This window comes from Ambystoma mexicanum, chromosome 5q (genome assembly GCF_040938575.1).
Source record: "Ambystoma mexicanum isolate Mex_15411 chromosome 5q, UKY_AmexF1_1, whole genome shotgun sequence".
NCBI classification, from domain to species: domain Eukaryota; kingdom Metazoa; phylum Chordata; class Amphibia; order Caudata; family Ambystomatidae; genus Ambystoma; species Ambystoma mexicanum.
This window is the reverse complement of record NC_090933.1, coordinates 101,944,248-101,964,491: the sequence shown is the minus strand read 5'-3', so window position 1 is coordinate 101,964,491 and position 20,244 is coordinate 101,944,248. Positions and strand designations below refer to the sequence as shown.

At 43.0% G+C, this 20,244-nt stretch overlaps 1 protein-coding gene across 1 annotated transcript in view; it reads left to right on the top strand.

Moving 5' to 3' along the window:
- The window catches only part of TEX10 (testis expressed 10), a 926,719-nt gene that overhangs the window by 796,058 nt on the left and 110,417 nt on the right, over nt 1–20,244 (top strand). Inside the window, exon 12 of the mRNA XM_069620605.1 lies at nt 1,273–1,454. Within this exon, the coding sequence (XP_069476706.1) occupies nt 1,273–1,454 (182 nt within the window). The remainder of the gene's footprint in view (nt 1–1,272; nt 1,455–20,244) is intronic.

Sequence of the window (20,244 nt, the reverse complement as noted above, 5' to 3'; positions counted from 1 at the left end):
CCCGAGGGCGTTTAACCTACCAGCGCCTTCAGACCATACCAATGGTACATAAGGCGCTATATAAATGCAAAGTAACATAACATAACATGAGAGGCGGACAGAAAGTTGCAATGTTTTCAACATTAAACATTTTACCAAAATAAAAGATTTGGATAAAGGTCTTTCTGCCCCTATCCTAAAGCGTTTCCCTGCCTAAGAAATCAAAACTAAAGATCAGTCTTTGCCTCGTCATTAAACTTAGGCAAACTGTCCTTGTGTCCAAAATGTATCTGACCCTCACACTAAAAGCGAACAACAAAAGGTGCAATGTAACTATCTCTGCTTTAGATTCAGCAAAAAGTGTGCAGAAAACAATATGTAAATCCAACAAAACATTCCTTGTATCCAGAAGATGGTTCCTTCCCCTGAACTGTCTCGGGTAGAATATTGAACATTTTCTGTTCAAACAATGTTTCTTTAAGTTTAGTAGAAATATCTCCCACACAACACCCTTCCAACGATGATGAAAAGTGTCTTTTCCAAGCAATGGTGTTCGAAAGTATGGCAAACATGTATTTTCAACAACTTCTTAATGATGGTCTCCTGGTATGCTCTCCTGTCAGTAACCTTTTCACAATGTCTTTTATATACTCTAGATGGACTAACTGGTATACTTGATATACTAACCTGCCAGGAACTCCCCTCTGGGCTTTGTAGATCCCCTGGCATACTCTACTGCCAGCTATCGTTCCCCTAATGGTTCACTGCCTGATACACTTCTTTCACCAGGTCTTATAACCTTCTCTATATCTTTCATTTCTCTTTCTCTTTAAGTATAGCACAGTTTTACTCCTTTGCTGTTTATACTTTATTGACTCAGGCATTACTTGTTCCAATCTTCCCCATATTGACATCTCGTATATGAAGATTTGTACAGATCTTGCCTTTCAACTTCTTCATTGGTGTTCAATTGCTTATGACAACTTTTACTCCAATTTTCTCCAGACCGACATCTCATATGTGGAGACTTGTGTAAATTATCTCTATAGAAATGTCTGTTACTTTGTTGATATTCACAACAATTATTCAATTGCTTCTACGCCTGTCCGTACGCCCCGGGGATCCCAATCCTCCTGGGCAGACACACTGGTGTTTGCTGGCATTCCCGACCTGTGGCGTGTGGTTCGTTTGTATTTTTTTATTTTTTCAATTTTGAACGGTCCGGCTTAAAATCACTGTTTTGCATAAAATAGTTTTTTTGTGCACGATATAACAAATCACTTTGTCTTCTAGGCTGGAGTTGAAGTAATACCAGACAGCATGGCTGCATCCATTTTGCGTGCTACAACAAGACTTGCAGATCAAGCTAATTTGCCTAGTGACAGTCTTCAAAAGTTTCTAGCAGCTTGCTGCTGTACCCTTCTTTTTTTTGTGGTAACTTTAGAGAACGAGCATACAAAACTTGCAGAAAAGAGGTACTGTAGCTTTTTGTATTTCTTTTATACATTTTTAGTTTGTCTGTATAGATTTATTGCAAAAGAGTTTGGTTTCAATAATGATTTATTTAAATAAATACTCAAAATATCTTTATCTGCAAATTGTAATTTGGTATGTCAGTTTATTTATTATGCACACAGTCAGTACTGTCAGTTCAAGCCTTGTCCTTTTTCAGGAATTCAACAAACATGCCTTCTTTTTGGCATAAGAGCCAGAGCCTGACTGAATTATAACAGCGTTTGAGAGAGTAACAATCATTCTCTGCTTCATTTCGCCCAAGGTTAACCACCCAACTACCAGCTGTGATGAATCCTGCTGAGTCCTCACAGTAACCCTGCCTAAAATCTCCTCCCAGGTGGACAGGGAAAAGCAGATGCTTCCTGATACTAACCCTGAGGGTAGTATTAGTTGGAAGGATCACCTGGGAGGAGAAAAGCCTCTGGGGAATGGAAATACTCTGTTGGATGAGACGCAGTATTTGTCTTCCTCTAGGGAGAAAAATATGTAATAGCTTGTTGTCAAAGAGAGGAGTTAATTTCCCAAACTGACTATCTTAATGTGGGTACAAACAACCATGATTATTTATATATCGGGAGTAATTAACCCCCCCCCCCTAAAATCATAGACCCACATGAAGGTGAAAGCTCTCAGGACTATGAGGTTTAGTAAAGAGGAGTCTTTAAATGGCTCCAAATAAAATCTAGAAAATCCTCGTTCCTCTGTGAAAAATTTTTTCCCAATTGAATTCTTATGATGCCCCCCTGAGGAATATGATTAAGGGAAGATATGAAAGTAACATTATTGTCCCTATTAGAAAAACTGATTTTCATATTGTGGACTTCAAGTCCCACAATTCCCAGAGGACTGCAGTGTGTGATGAAGCCTACAAACTCCTAGCTAATTCCCTGCCTAAAGTCACCTCCCGGGTGACCAGGGAAAGGCAGATGCTTTCTTATCCTGACCTTGGGGGGAAGGTGGGGGTTGTCTGCGGGAGGATCACCTTGGAGTAGAAAAGGCCCAGGGGAGTGAGAGGACTCTGTGGGATGAGACACAGTATTTTTCTTCCTCTAAGGAGGATGGCTCCACAATGCCAAAGTATGAAATTGCTTGTTGTAATAACCATCTCTTTGTTCCTTAAGATGCACATGTAAATAGGGGTGAAAACAATCACAAACTCCTAGGCCTTGGAGGGGGGGGGGGGAAATAAAAACCCTTCCAAAACCCTGGAGACTTGTAAGGCTAAAGACCTCCCTAACGTCCAAAGGTCAAGTGAAACTAAATCTATGAACCGCTTAAAGGAACAGACTTGGGTTTAAAAGTAAAAATCAAACTCAAAAACCTAACTTTGTCATTAGGGACTTCAAGTCCCATAATTCCCTAAGTACTGGGATGAAGAAGAGGATTAAAGAGTAACAATGTTGCAGGAGTGGTCAGATCGTTAATTCAGATGGCCCACGCCTGAGGGAAACGGAGCGACTTGAAAGGTCCCCTCAGGTGCAGGTCATAGAGAAGAGCAGAGGAAGCATGAAGCAGAAGCAGCGTGGTTTGTGCAGGCAGGCCAGGCAGAAGCTGAAGGAGAGAGAAGACGCCGGGACCACTGTTTAGCAGATATCAGCTGTCGGTCCTGAAAGGTTTGCGCAGCGGGAAGCTTGCCCTCTGGAGACCTATTCTGCAGAGGCTGTGCAGCGGAAAACGAAAGCGAGGGAAGCTCTCCCTCCCAGGAGGATGTCTCTGTGGCTGGCATGCACCCAAAGGCCTCAAGGCTGTCTCAGCTGGCTGACGTGGACCAGAGGGCCTCAGGAGCAAGAGGAGCTCATATTGCAGGTAGCAAGGGCGGCGGCGGACTAAGAGAAGCAATTCGCCGGAACGCAAGGAGCCACAGTAGCAGAAGTCCTGCGAGCGACGAGGGAAATGGAAGTGCATGCCTTGTTGAAAGGTTCAAAGCTGCAAACTGCTGATTATTGTGAAGCTGATGTGAACCTTTTGTCAGTTGACCTTAACCACAAGAGCACTTGTTGTGAAATGCTTTTAGGGCAGGGGAGAATACCTGGATGGCAAACCTTTGGAGGAGTCGGCCTGGCATGGGTCTAAACCAGATGTGAACTGAGGCAGTGTTACAATTCAGAATCAATTCTTGCAGGGTAACAATAAATCAACAAGAAGATTCACCCGAGGCACAGAACAGACCCTCCGTATGGAAGACGATACAGTTGGATAGACATGTAAGTCTCTGCCTCAGATATGATTACTCTACTAGTCGACGAAGAGACCTTCCTAGTGATGAACCTCACTAGCCATTGCTATGGCAGGCTAGAGAAATCAATCACTTGAAAGGGTAAGGAATCCACAAAGTAGGAGAACACCAGACTGCAACAAGAGATCAATATCAGTACCACACCGTCAGGAATGTAACCCAACTGTCTGAAGACTTCTAGACTAACCTGCATGAATAAGGTGCCGGACCTTATTGAATCACTTGAGGAAACACTTCCAGAATCCACCTAGGAATGCAATGGTGCTCTTTTTACTGAAGAAGAGGTAGTTTGTCTTCCGTTATGTGGTCCAGAGAGTAGAAGATAACAAAAGGAAAGCTATGTTAGTATAGGGACTAACCCGAACGGCACGAGGGACGCTAGATTCGGGTTAGTGCACTGGATGTGAATCAGCAGAGCATCCATAGTTCGGGGCACTTCTACTTCATGAAATGAGATCGGGATTGGGTAGTAGATCTCTGTAGTCAAATGGAGGCAATGTTCTTATTCAGCCTGGATATGATGTATGTGGAGGCAATGCGGATAATCTAGAGAGTTCAGGATAACCTCTGACACAAATGCGTGGCTAACGTGCTGAATAGAGCATGAGCGGTAAATCCAACCAAAGTCCTGCAATGCTGGAATGACAGCAACCGGGAAACAGGGAGCCTTGGTGAAAGTCGTGAGACTGAACTACCGGCAACAATATAGCACACACTTTGCTGAAAAGGAAGTAGCTGGTGCCGGAAGAGCCCCTGCCTAGGAGTGAGGTGATAAATATGCTGTTCTGGGAGTTCTGAGAGCGGGAGAGGACAGCGTAACACTTAGCACGGGAGACATGGGCAGAGCCCGAAATGGTCCGTAAAGAGTCTGAGAAAAGGAATCGTGTTCACAAGGTGCTAGAAACAGAATTGTGAACGGAGCTTCAGGATAGCAGGAAAAGCAATCGGAAGCACCCGTTTGTACTGCGTGCTTCGTTTAAATAGAAAGCGGAAAACTTGGAGGCAGAGCCAACGAGCGAAATAACGTCGGGAAAGCGAGAGCCTCACCTTAGCCTATGGCTGTCCCAAGACCGTAGGGTGTCACCACGGCAACCGTGCCGACAGCCTCCATTGAGTATAAAACGGCCTCCATTAAGTATAAAACTGTTGCCTGGAACAGTCTTTATTCTCTGCCCACTGCTGCAAATGACGCCGCCCCTACGTCCCCACAGCTGCTACGCGGAGCGTTGAAGAGGAGTGTGGGAGAAGAGTGTGTTTGGTGGTGTTCAGCGAGTGGCAGGCGTCTGTTGTAAACCTGAATACAACTGGAAACCTTGTTCGTCGTATCCCGAGGTAAGCGAAAGTTAAATTACCTGTCAATAATAGTCATAGGGAAATGATCCACGTACCCTTGGCTCCTATTCACACCACTGAACCTATCGAAGTAGCTAATTCATATAACATAACTGAAGTACCTATAAGATATCCTACCCACAAAGAACAAAGGAAACTAGCGAAAAAGTGCAAGCAGCGATCTCCATCGCCAGTATTCCAACAGCATTGAGGATGACATCAACAATCATAGCCAGCCATTGAATTCCACAGTTGCCTCATTTGTTGCTATAAAAGCCAAAGCAAAGCACCTTAGGAAGTGTGTTAACAGAAATAAAAAGAGTGCATCTGCCAAATTGGGAACCTTGACTAGTTGGCTGGCTTCCAATGATAAAGCTAAAGGGAAAACTGCCACTGGTCCTGCTAAGCAAACATCAACGCTTAACTCAACTGAAGAAACTAGTGATACTGTTTCCCATGATTTGAGAGGGAGACATCCCCACAATAATACACATGACAATGGCGGCCAAGAAAAAGAAGCCTGTAATGACAGTGTAACAGATCAGAATAACCGAGTGGTTACCATCAGTGAACGCACAGATAAGCGCACAAAGAAACCCTTTAATAGACCTTTATTGGTTGAACTTTGTGCTAAGATCCCGGCTCTACGTATTTTTAAATACTGTGACTTTGAATTTGTGCAACCCATCAAATGCCAATTTGGGGCCGTCTCTTTAGTCCATTGTGTTCTCCCCTCTACAGCATCTCTTATTCGTGCCCAAGCAGATTCACTGAATTTTTTGGGTTGTGAACTCGACATTGCTATTCCTATTAGCTCTGATCCCCAAGCCTGTGACCATTGTGGCTCTTGAAAATCCAACCTTGCTAAAACTTCCCCTGCGCAAACTGAAATTGGCTCATGAATCTGTTGGGTTAACTCGAAGTGAGCCAACCATGAGCGCTATCAATCGCTTCGTGGAATACTCTAGGGCATTCTCACTTCCTGAGCTCAGGTGCGTCACCTGAAGCAATTATTAAACATTGAATATTTCTCTTACAAGACTTGGTTAACTGTCAACTTTTATATGGACACTCATTGTATCTACCAAACACATGCGAAAAAAGGGGGATAAAGGCAACCCTTATGGCTGCCTGATAATGGGCATTAGCCATGACTTTTAGTCTTGTGAACTAACTGACACTACTGGCAATAACCATGTCTTGGCAGTTGAAATTAAATGTAAAGATGGCACGCCCATTCCTAATACTTTAATTCTAAACATATATGATCCCCCTTCGCGAGAGTGCACGATATACATACATGATTTATTAGATAACCTCCTTACAAATTAGTGTCTGATCGTAGACAATGATTTGGTCATTCTGGGGGGGGAATCTGAATGCCCATTGCGGGAATTCCACGATGAAGGCCGAGTTTCTTAATCTATCCGCTAGTATAATGGTCAAACATAAGCTAAATGCTAGAGGCAGAGTGTGGAGTAACTTGTATGATTGGCATCTATGGCCGTTAAATGGAAGAACTATTAGTGACCGCCCCGGCCAATGTACATGGTCTAATGGTAGTAAAACTGCTACCCTTGACTATATTTGTGGGAACACTACAGCCTTTAGCTATATGAGTGACTTTGAGGTAGTGCTGCTGCCTTTTAGTGATCACGCTATGGTTGTAGCACTCCTTAACTTCTCGCTGGATAGCATGGAGGCTCGAGGCCCCATAAATATTGAAGTGACTAATTATGGAGGTAGAATAAGCTGGAATCAAACAAAAATCAGGAAAATGTCAAAAAGACTACAACAATTTTTGTGTCAACAGTATTGTTATATCCATTATTTAGATGGCGATGCAATCGAGACACTCATCAGCAAATGGCCTGTGAAGTAGCTTGCACTCCTGGTAACACGATTGCTGTAGGCGCTAAAAGTCAGGCTATTCCATATGATAAGGAAGTGGTGATTAAAAGACGCTTATATTGTCGAGATCTAAGGCATCTGAAGAAATCCTGCCTATCTAACACTTAATATGCCAGCCGAAGTAACTGCCTGAAAACTAGGTATAGAGGATGGTGCAAGAGACATCGCCACGTAAAAATGAATCTGAGAAGGCAGGGTCTTATTGCAACCATTCAAAAGGGCAATAGCAGAGCCATATGGAAAGTGCTGAATAAAGCCAGAGATCATTGTTTGCCAGAGCCGCTGAATGCCATTGATGAACAAATATGGGCTGATTATATCACTGCTAATATGTATGATAACCAGATAATAGAAAAAAGCAGCCCGCTCCAGTGGAGCTTGGCCCCTGATATTTAGCAGACAAGATATAATTAACAACATAAGCAAACTTAACAATTCCAGAGCTCCTGGCCTCAATGGCCTTGCCTCGGTGGTAGTAAAGTAAGATCCTCTGGGTTGGTCACTTGTCTTGATGACGCTATATAAAAAAGTGTGCCTAGACAAAAAGATACCCGAGTCAATGACCACTTCCATTTTGATTCTTATGTACGAACTTTGCCTGGCAACTATAGAATTTTATCCTTGCTAGACACTATGTGCAAGATATTTTCGGCTATAGTGCTTCATCATCTGCAGAGCTGGGCCGAGGAAAATAGGATCCTCCACCCTTTTCAATCCGGATTTCACGCTGGGTTGAGTACCACCTATAATATCAGGGAATTCTGGACGCAATCATGACCAGGGCAAAATGGCATGGTAACCCTTCAGTATTTACTTTTGTCCATTTTAGCTCTGCGTTAGACAGGGTCAACCGCAATAAATTGTGGGAGATCCTGTCTTATGGTTGTCCACCCTGGTTACTCGAAATCCTGATTTAAGTTGCACCAAAATAACGCTGCTCGCGTCCGCCTAGACACCAATGGGAGACTATCTGGCTATATTAAAATTAACAAGGGTGTTAGACAAGGTTGCTTATTGGCGGCTCTTCTATTTAACTTGTATACCGCCAAATTAATTCAGCGCCTTGAAAAGCATGCGCATTTCCCTATTCGATTTAAAACCACTAAGGTCTCGGTGTTATTATACGCCGATGACCTTGTAATAACTGATCATACGATTCTGGGCATGAAAGGCTTATTGGAAGAACTGGGTCGATTTTCTTCTGAATATGGCATGACAATCAATTTGACTAAGACCAAGACCATGCTTGTTACATCTAGACATGTTCATAGACTAGAAATGAAGATCAGCTGGGGCGTCATTGATTATACTCACTCCTATAAATATATTGGTGTGGAGATGGACTGTAAATCAGGATATCCTACATTAATAGAGAGGAAAACCCAGCAAGCTAGACATATTACCAATTTGGTTCGTAAGTATGTCACGCAATATGCTGGGTATACCTTGAAATGAATATGTTGCTATACAGCCAATGGTTTATATCAGTGCTTGTCTACAGCCTCGAAGCCCTCACTCTTACCAATCTATCTTGGCTTGACAAAGTTGAAGGTCACTTTTGGCAAACAATACTAAGCCTCCCTTTGTCCTGCCCTATTCAATATATGAGTGGAATGTGGCTTAACTTCCATAAAAGCCATTGTTCAATATCAAAGAGACTTGCTCCCATTGAAAGCTTTGTGTCATGAGACCAGAGAAATGCTGAGGATCATGGGAAAAGGAATCATCAATTTCGATCGAGACAAGGTTCAGGCAAAATAGGACCAGCTTTGTACCGACTCATACTCGACACTTAATTGGTCAATCGATCGCGCAAAATGTGGGCGATATAGTGCCAATAAGAGCTTTGATATATAAATCTAGGATGAAAGATTGGAGTGATCATTTTGAACACATGGGTAAATTACACAACTATGTATATTTAGAAGGGATTACCCACATGTATCGTCGCCCACAATGGTACTTGATTAGATGTCCATCCACAACAGTGCACAGATTTAGGTTGCTTATGCGACTCAACCAATTACCAGTGAGAGCAACACATGGCACACAATAGCAATTGGCACCGGAACAAAGGTACTGTTGAATATGTAGACTTCATGGTAATCTTGAAACAACTAGAAATATACTATGTACCCCAAACTCATAATCCTATATAGATGTATGTATAGCCGCCATGTGTATAATCATGAATATATTGCGTCCATCCATTTTTGGCACCAATGTCTAAACACATTGTCTGAAACTTTGATTATAGCCATGCATCATGTATGGGAAATGGCTATGTATACTATTAACACTGACATAAGTATCTAGGATATGCTGTTACTAAATTCTACCTGCGACATTATCTTCTCGTCTATTGTTATAACGAATTTGTATGTGCTTAGTTATTAAAATAGATATGATTAGGGGTAACTCAAACTCTGCCATTAAGGTGTTATTGTAACACACATTTTTGTTCTCTGTGAGAGCTATTAATGGCCATGTGTCCTATTGTGGAATTGAGTGCTTGTGCTTTTTCTTTGTATAATGAATTTATGTATTATTTAGGGTTGCTATAGAAATGTTAAATGTATTGTTGAGAAAGTATGTTTGTGTTATATGTGAAAGAACATGTTGTAAAAGTTCATTTTCGAACTATAAACAACAATAAATAAATAAAATGGTCTAACAGCTGTTCTGAATGCCCATGCTGTGCGATTGATACATGAACTAGACAAACGCTGTTCACCATCGAAGAAACGATCAGCAGGCATGACAGGCAGTAGGCCTGGCATGAAAGTAAAACAGGTGGAAGTTGAAGTGCTACAAAGTGGTTGTGACAAAGACAATTTATGTTTGTGGTGCTAAAGGAAGACCTATGTAACGCTGTTACGAAGAAGTTATGTTTCTTTAGAACTCATCAATTGTGGGAAATCACCCTGACCAAGACAATTATTGTTGCTATTGATGAACTGAGAACCTGCTCAAGGAAGATCCTTCTGTTGTCCTTGTTTGAACTTTCTGTTGACGAGTTGAAGTTGCACAGAACTGTGTTGGAACTTTGTTGCAAACCAGGATTTCCTTATTTTTTTTCTTGTACTATTAAGCAGAATCCTGCTTAAATCTGGGGAAGGGTGATTCGGACAGGTTATAAAGAGAGACTGGTTACATTACAAATTAAATCACTATTGTTTTGAACTGCCATGCATTTGCGTATTTATTTATTTAAAAGTGTGATGGACAGATATCCTTTGTTAGTGTTTCCTTGAGTTTACTTTAGGCAGGGAAATCTTTGTCAGGGTAGTGATGGTGAGGCGTTCCTCCAACCTTCTAATCTAATAAAATGGCATTTATTGAGAAACCTTTACAAAGTTGTCTGCCTCACGTTTCTGACCCCTCACAAGAGGCACAAGACTGCAAGTGCAGCCTATTATGATAGGGCATTTATAACGCTCCTATACACAAGTGTTTGAAGGCACGACGTGGCAAGGGATCGGGAACAGAGAGAGAGGACAGAGAGGGCAATCTTACTAGGCCAGGTGACATTGAGATTGTGCAAGTGCAGGGGAGTTGAGAGGGGGAAAGGTCCCAGGGGAAAGGGGAGGGGGGCAGTGCTGTATATGGGATCGAAACAATAACAAGAGTGCGGCCAGCAGGTAGCAGGTGCAAGGTTAAGTGCAGACAGCAGGTGTCCAAAAGTGTAGGTAGGGGGACTGTAGGGTTACAGATACAGATCCAAAGTGCAAGGGTTGCTGGGAGGCAGTGCAGGTGTGCAACTGTGCGGACAGGGACCTGGGCCCCAAATCAGAGGGTAGCCAGGGGACCAGTGCATTATCAGACAGGAAATCAGCAGGGCAGAGGAAGGTCTTGAGGTAATGACCCACATATGAGAGAAAGCTCAGAGGCATAAAAGGCCCCCTCAGTTACAGGCCAAAGGAGAGAGCAGCAGTAGAAGGTGGAGTCATTGTATTACCTCCACGTGGCGGCAGAAGCAGAGCAGAGACGCTGGGACCATTTTGGTGCATTGAGTGGATGTCGGTCCTTAGAGGGTCTTTGCTGTTCCAGACTGTGAATGCAGAGGTGGCGCAGCAGGAGGCATGAGAGTTGACGGCTTGCCCCTTGAGGACCAAATCTGCAAAGGTTGCACAGCAGTGATCGCAATATTTGAAAACGTTTCCCAATGTCATTCGGGCTCTGGTGTTAGACGAGTACCAGTGAGCTGCGGCAGCGGGAGAGCTCCTCTAGTGACTGGCACGAGTCACAGGAAGCTGGGAAGCAGAGGATTTCAGACCGCAAGCGGAAGCAGTAACAGAGGAGCTGGAGACAGTGAGGCGAACGGACGCGCATGCCAGACATGGTGAAGTGATTGTGACACCAGAGCGCTCAGTAACAGCTCACTTGTCAAGATCGGGGGCCTAAACACTAGAAGTAGAACAAGTAGAGTGAAATTCAAACTGAAGCATAATTTTGAATGCCAAACTGAACTAAAGCAGAATAACATTACTTTGTAAAGCAAGCTGACTGTAAACAGAGCAAATCGAATAAAAAGAACATAATCATCAGATCAAAAGGGTGTGATTTTATGTGGGTTTGATTAAATGCCAACAGGCGTGGGGCAATAAGGCGAAAAACTAAGTGAAACCACTATTGTCAAAGCCAAAAGCAAACTATAACGAGGCAAGTGAGAGAACAACCATTGCCAAAGTCAAGAAGGGGTAAATGAGTGTCAATGATTGTAAAACCTATTGCTCAAATCTAAAGAAGCTCAAAAGAGTAATTGGCTCAAACCCATATTACATAAACCAAAGAGGTGTGAGAAAGGGAGAGAATCCTTGTCAGCAGTTAAAGCAGAAGTGGGGAAACAAGAGTGGCAGGAAGGCTGCCTTTTATGATAGAAGGCGTTCGCAGGTGTATGGCAGTCGGCACCAGAGTGATGCTTGTTTTCCCTTTAGACCCTTTTGAACTTAATGTTGTGATGCAAGAGGCAATGCTGATTGTTGGAGGAGGATATCTTTACCACGGAAGTAGTTGCAGTTTTTTGTGCATTCTGGCCTGGCTGCAGAGTGCACTAGGTCAGAAGACTTTGTAGTAGTTTTCTCTGTTCTGGTAGGAGAGTACACCAGAGTAGAGGACATTGTGGTAGTAGGCTTGGCAGGTGACTGCACCAGGTGGAAGTCACTGAAGTAATGCGGTGTGGTTACAAACCTGAAAGCAAAGGTAGCAGAACTACAACAATGTTTAGAGTTGTTGATAAATCATCTTGACATTACTGAAGTAAGTTGTGTAAACTGGTGCAGAGTTATATACATTTGCTGAAACAAGTATTCATGAACCGTAGCTGAAATATTCCCACACGAAGAGGAGAAATTATTCTAAGTTCTTGGTCACAAGTGGAAGGAGGAAAATTAATTATGGAACTTTTGTTGTCAGACTGAACCAAACAGAACTGTGTTGGAACAAATGAAACAGAACAGAGTTGAAAATGTATTATTATTACAAGATAGGATTTCCTTATCTTTTTGGAACTGTTGACTAGAATCCTGCTTGTATCTGGGGAATGGAAATTCACCCAGATTATAAGGAGAAACAAGTATCTGATTGTGAATCTGTGATATTTTGCTTTGCCATATATTACCTTATTGAGTTGTGCATGTATATAAGTGTGAGGGACAGAAACCTTTTGTTAGTGGTTCTTTTATTTTATTTTAGGCAGTGAAATCCTCGTCAGGGTAGAACCTTTTGAATTAATAAGTCTTGAAAAATCTTCACAAAGTTGTCCGGCTCACATCTGTGACCCCTCACAAAGCCTAAAATGCCTTCTGGTATCAGCTGCATGTCTTGCATCCAGCTATCAGTCGCTGGTGCAAACTTTCTTCTTGACACTGAGCTTCTTACATTTTTTTCTCCTTCTTAGTCATACGGCTCACGTCCTGATTAGTTGTAGGCTATTGCAGCCGCTGATTTGACTCTCACATTGATTCTGTGGTGTGTGCCATAATCCAAGGTTTCACTTTACTTGCACCTTAACACACGTTCCCATTCTTATGCCTAGTGAATTATTTGACCAAGACTTATCCCACAGGCCTTGCCCGGGGTTCTCCTAAATCACCTGATATAGGCAAAGTTCATGACCTGATGCCTTTCCCAGTGACAAACCAGAGTTCTGGCCAAACTCAGAAGGGTTATAAATACCCTGTTTTTCCTCAGCACTGTGCTGGGCTGTGCCGCGTTGTGTGTTGCTGTGTAACGTTGGCGAGCCTGGAATCCAAGGACCTTAAAGGACTTCGGAGGAGTCTGAGCACCTCAGAGGCGGTGAGTGGAGGCGGCAAGCAGAAAGCAGCAGCGGAATAGTGCAGGGCTGCTGTTACTGCATTGCATGTTATGTTGTGAGTCCTGTGGAGTGAGAGCTACCTTGTCTAGCATCTTGATTACCAGTTTTTGACCCTGTATTTTGGTGGAGCCTGTTCGCCAAGTAAACTCGGATTAAGGCTGTGCGCGGTACCCGCTAAGTGTTTCCCAAAAGTTTCATTATCGAAGTATTTTAACACTGAAAATAGCATAGAGTACCTTTGTATAAATGCTAGGAAACATGAAAAGGAATAATAACTATAATTCACGAAACAATGTCCCCTACCAAAAGAAGAAAAGGCCTGATGCCTCAACTTCGAAAGGGGATAAGCAACTATGCCTGGTCACGAGTCCCCACGGAAAAAGACGCCACCCGTAAGTAAATCTAGTCAAATAATAGCTTTTCTCCCTGTGGGGTTAAATGCCCAGACAATTGATAACTACCAGAGAAGGGTGGGAGCATGACCATCTGGGGAAGTGCCTAATGCAAATGAAAATGAAATTACTGAATTCTCACTGGTGCCCTTAGACAACAATAACTCCCTGTTGGAATTATTTTATACTTTGCTAAATACACTGGCACCTGATAGAAGATTCCGTATTACTCCACACCCAGATGGTAACGCACATGAAAATAATTCGCCAGACATGAGGGTACTAGTGCAAGCAACGCCTAACAGACTTAATATGACTAATGCAGAAACACTTTCGGGTTCAACTAACTTGATTATTGTGCAAGATATGACTAAGACCAACAGTGAAATTGAAGATCCAAATGGAACATATAATGATACGCAAGCAAAACTTGCATCGAACAGTTTGCACTAAAAGTGCTTCTGAAGATGTGCCGCAAAATTCTGGAGGTTCTCCCTAGTAACATTAACAACCTGGACAAGGACGATGATATCGAGCTGGATGCACAGATTGCTGCAGCAGCCGAAGAAAACTCACACGCACCAAACTGTCAGGATGCTGCAATAGAGTTAGAACCCGAAGTGGCTGAGCAAAATTTATTAACGGGATCGCGAGTATTGCTCACACAACGACAACTCGTAATATCCCAACAGAAAGCAAAGAAGGCTAATGAAATGTCAAAGGAAACAAAACCAAAACAAGACAAATGTTAAAATGAAAGAAGTCAAAGTTAAAGGTCACAGTACAAAAAACAAAGCCAACAAGGCCAAGTAAGAAGAAAATCAATAAGCCCAACTGAAAACTTACAAGTTGGCTAGTTAATGCGATAAATCATCCCGAAATTACCACGGCCTCGTGTAATAGCATGATGAGCCTTGAAGAAACAGCTGTTGAACTCCACGAAACAATGGAGGCTCAGCCCTATTAAGGGAAAATACATTTATAATGGTCGCCTTCGATACAGCACCTGTGTCGAGAAAACAATACTGATCGATACCCATAAAGAAGCACAAAAACGTAACCATACTGACCATCTAGAAGCTTAAACATAATGCTGCTTAAAGAAATAAACATCTTAATAGGTCAGACCTTTTAGATTTATTACATTCCATCTTTCCGCTACGACTGCTGTACACAAAGGATTTCGATTACATAGAACCAATCAAGAATGCGAGACGTGCAATGAGTAGGGTACATTGCAAATATGCGGAAGTGGCAGAAATGATTCGTAAAAATAGCACCAAATTCTTGGACATGGGTATTGAACTTGATGCCAAGGAAGAAATTGAACCGAACAGTGATAAGCTGTTACAAGAATTTGTGAAACTCTCAAACGACAGTAAGTCAGGGAACAACAGTCATTCGACAAATATTGCCCCAAATTTACTACAGGAGAACATACTAGGACCCTAAAATGCCTAGTTGGATTGGCAGCTCAAAGTCAACCGTGCTAGGAATGAAGCTGGACAATTTTGTACCTGGAATACCAGAGAGACTATATTTGTAGTGCCTGCTGTAGTTGGTTCTGTCCCTCACTCAGTGTCTTAATTAATGCCTCCATGGTCCTTATCTGAATCCCACCGCTTGCCACCAAATGGCAAACAATTCTATGTGCTGTAAATAAGGACAACACTCTTTATTAGGTAACCTCAGTTGAAACTTTTATTCTTCAGGTCTGCTCAGCAAATAAAACGGTATGGGTAATAGAATTAGTGAAGTTCTGTTAGGGAAAAAAACCCTTGTAGTTCTTTCTTTCTCTCCTTAGCTCAAATGTCACCCTTCCCTCTGCTGGGATTCGCCATCCACTGTTGCAAAGAGTCTCTTATTTAGTATTGGCCCACTTGGGCTATGGCCTTTCATTATATCCTGGTTGGTTTCATGCAGCTGTACCATCTAGGCTTATATGCAGTCTGTGTTTCCTCACCATCTTGTAAGTCCCTGGTTTCTCAACCAATATTGTCTCGCACTTAATTCACGTTCCATTCATGAGACAAAAGATTCTGTCCTGTTGCGGGAAATATCACTTTCAATTAAGTTCTAATGAATGTCCCACGCTGTATCCTCACTGCTGCTTCCCTCTGGCAGCGTTGACTTTCAAAGTCATGCCAAATTCCGCCTCTTCAACTTCGTTCTACACGTGAGTGAGCGTGTCAATTTCTGTGGCGATTTTTACTTTGCTGGATTAGAAAGGTAGCGTGAGAGCATTGTGCTGCTTTCCTCACTTGCCAGCAATGACTGAAGAAGGCACTGTTGTCTCTGAAATTGCGCTCCGGGCGCGAGCGTGTCAATTTCACAGACGTGTGTATTTGTTTCACATTAACGAGGCAAGGGGGGGGGGCGCGCAGTCAATTAACTCCGGCTGCGCCAGTGAAATAACAAGAATACTTTGAATGTCTTAACAACCTGGCTCCGAACGCAAGCCTCGTCAGAACTCTGGTCTCCTGTGACAACTTGAATAAACAATATTCTCTTCTCGGCAGCTTCTCTCCGGCAACGTCGATGAAGGCTGGCACTTTACACACTTCATCCCAACGCGGCTGAAGTATTAAACGTTCCATTCCTCACAGACTTCTTCTTCCACATCGGCCTCAGTACGCCCATTTAAACCCACCTTCCTCCTCCACATACGCTCCCTGTCGACACATACAAAAACACCTGAGTTAGAGGAAAGCCCCTTAGTATCAGATTCCTTTGCTGATTTGCTATAACAACCCTCCTTAAATCTTTTTTCCCTCCTTCCCTGCAGTCACCCTCGCACCCTTTCTCTGCTGTGATGCTCTGTGTTGCTCTTTTGTCCTTCAGGACTCACCTCCTGGTTAACCCTTTCACAGGAATCTATGTGCTCGTTCCACTGTAAAGCCCTGCATGAGTGCCCCAGAGCCCACGTCTTGTAAAAAGCATGTTCTCCACATACGTCGTGGGGTCTGTGCTCTCCCCCCCTCTGGCAGGCCAAGTATTCGCACATTGTTTTGTCTGGCACTGCCCTTAACATCTTCAGCTCTATTTTCTAGAACTCTCACTTTTAGTTTTCAACTCCTTGCTCTCTGCCCCCTGTAGGGCCGCAATGGCGGATAGGACCTGCTCCTCTCACCCACCCTGCAGCACCGATGGCTCGGGCATATGCGCCCCCTTGTGTCCATCCTGAAGCGTCATCCTATCGTCCGTGCTACAGGCGTAGTCTTCCATTGTAGTCTGCTTGGCTTTGCTCCATCCAGACCTGCCATTTGTTCCTCCAACACCTCTGTTCGTGACACTCTGACTATATTCTTCTCAACAGTGCTTAAATGTCACAACCAGAAGGCACACTGGTTGCCCTCACCAGGTGCAGATGTCTGCAGTTGCATGAGTTGGCGCCTTCTCTCACGGTGCTATGTCCAGATGTGTTTTTGTTCCCCTATCAGTACCACACACGCCCCTGTGTCCTGTTGAGGTGCCCGCTGCTTCAAAGGATCGTAGCAATGTCCATCCCCATTACCGTGGGACGCCACAGTGCATCTCCTCCCCACACCTTGCTTCACGGCTGGGGGGGGGCATTGACTGTTGTCTTTGCCCTAGGTAGGTATCTCATGCCAGGGCAGTGCGCAGCTCACAAGTATTTCACTGTTTCTTTTGGTCTTTACACAACACCCTAAGTCACTTTATACAGGCTAAGCCTGAGGTTCTCTCAAGAGCCTCAACTAAGGGGTTTTGTTTCCTACCTTGGCCCCAGTTCTCTAGTTTTCTCTCTCCCTACCGTGGTTTTCTATGGAGGATTCATGTATGCACCGCACGCCAGCAAGCTGTCGCGGGCACCCAGTGCGCACTTTAGCCTCCCAGCGGTGCCCTCATGGATCTAGTCTTGTCAAAATTGTACTCGCTGTGGGCAGCGCCTCAGTATGCCCCAGCGTGGTTGTGTGCAACACCAAGGGGTGGGGGCGTGGTACAACAGGCCCACCCCACTCCCCGCAACTCTGAGCACTGCTGGGCAACCACACCTCAGTGCAGCACCTCTGGTCTGCCGTTGCCAGCTTCCCGCTATCCTTCCAGCAGCTGCAGCAGGTGTGCAGGCATCGCTCACCTTGGTTTCGGCCGGCAAACTGCTGCCGCGCCGGGCGCCTCTTCCGCCCGGTTCTCAATGCAGCTCACAAGCATCCGTGCACTTCCCACTCCGCAAGTGCGCTGGAGAGCAGGGAGTTTCAGTCTTCGAACGGCTCAACCAGGCAGCGGCCAGAGCTGTGTGCTTTTTCACCCGCTGGTCGTACCGGGGCCTCACTCGACTGGTCCCGATGTGGCGGCCACCATCTTGCTTTCTCCAGTCGACTCGAGAAAAAAAGAAAAATGTGCATTTCTGCAACGAGTGCCGTGTTTATGCAGTGTCACTCAAGCGAATTTGTGCCCCAACCATTTTAATGCACGAATCCGGTCACTGGGATCAGATATGAACAATAGCAGGCATATCAATGTACAGATCAAGCAGGAGACTGTGTCTAGAGTCTTCACAGCATGGATGCTGGCCACGCCCCTAACGACAACAGAAGTATGTTGCTGCTTTTCGCAATCTTTACATAAACTGTTGTAATAAACATAAGTGCAACTAGCAAATACGAATACTTACCTGTTGCATAAGGTGTGCTGCAGGACAAACTGAGTTATAAACTTTACAACCTCCATGCATTTTTTTGTTATTAAAGTGACTGCATAAAATGGATTGGAAGATGATGCATTTAGCAGATGTAAAAACGCTACATATAGAACGATTGTTGTACATAGTATTAGCTGCATAAAAAATACTCCTGATTGTAGACCTACCTCTGTGTCAATTTACTGCACTGAGTCGATGCCATATAGTGAGGTGGTAATCGTGCAAAATCAACGCCAAAGCAACTTACACTAGTCAATCAAAAACAGCTATGAACTTAAAATTAAATACATCTGCCCCTTTTTTATTGTGTATATAGTTTAATAAAACTAGTACACATTCTTTATAAAAATCCTATACATGTATAAAAAAGAATAAAGCAATAAAAGACATAAAACACATTACATTGACAACGCATCACTTTTCTACAATATATACAAATCTTTCTCTTTACGCAGCATTTAAGAAGTATACACATTTTCACCCAGTACAAAATGAACTGAAGATAAACATTGTACCAGCGATATGGTTAAAGAATTGTGATAACCGTTCATTAGCTGTACCTAAAAGCCCTCACTTAGTAAGGACACTTTTGAATGGACAAATCTACCAAAGAAGCAACGATGCATATTAAAAGTTGTGTTGCAACTAATCAGAAGATATTTTATCATTTCCACTGCCGTCTTACCTTTACATAAACAAGTTCCACATTCGGGCAAAGCGTTTCTGCTCCAACATACCGAACAAATTCAATCTGAATCTCTAATAAAAATCATTTGATTTGATATAAGGGACTAGCAAATCTGACTAATTAACTTGGCAGTAGATTCAGTTCACTATGCATCAAACTAAAATCATGAACTCGTTTTACATTTGGAGATATTATCCTGGTCCTTACACCACTCAATTACTCATCTTTTTATCATTTTTCTTTTCTTTTTTTAAACTCTGGATTCTCATTAAAGGGAATTTCTTTGTAAATGCAAGTCACTCAAAATGTTATCACAATCCATAACAACATTATTAAAAACAATAGATCGCTTGGATTGCATTAGAACATTTACATCTAAAAATAGAGAATCTGCTGGAGGTACTAGGATTTTTCCATATAATTTCAGCTTATTCCATGAAACATACGACTGCCAGGTATTCAAATGCAATTCATGTTTGATCATAATGGCGGTCAAAGAAACAATTTAGCCCAACAGTCTTTTCTAAAATGTTCCCTCCAGATCTGTTTTTTCCAATTCAGATCATACAGTTCAAAACCATAAAGAAAACAAGGTAATACCTTTCCAACATAATTCCTTAGAGGTATCAGAAAATGTGCAAAACACTTTAAATAAGTTTTCCGCATCTGGGTAAACAAAGGTGCCAATTTTGTCTCTGTTCGAATAAGTAAATTCAATACACTACTCTTAGTGTTGATAAAGTATCCTAGATAAGTGATACTATTTACCGTAATTATAAGTAGGTCATCTATGATCGAATGGACATTTCTGTATTTAGTGCCCCTGGACGTAGTAGTAACTCAAATTGCTGATTTCAGAGTATTCAATTTCAAGTTATTGTCTCTTAGATAAATATTGAGACTATTTGGAGAAAGGTCCATGTATTGTCGAATAAAATATTGTCATCTGCAAACAACAAAATTGGGAAGTGTATGTTGCCAAATTTCAGGGGGAAGGAATTCCTTTTTACTACAGTATCCGGAAGATCAGATAAATAGTGTGCTTGCTCCTGGACTGTTCAAACATCATTGGCGCCATCCCACCCAAAATGCAATATTCAGGCCCGTAGTACCTAGACAGTTCAATCGCATCTGAATGGACATTTCCGTTTGAAGGAGGATCACTAGTCCCAACAACCTACAAGGAATCCTCCGGTCATACAGCTTATTCCACAG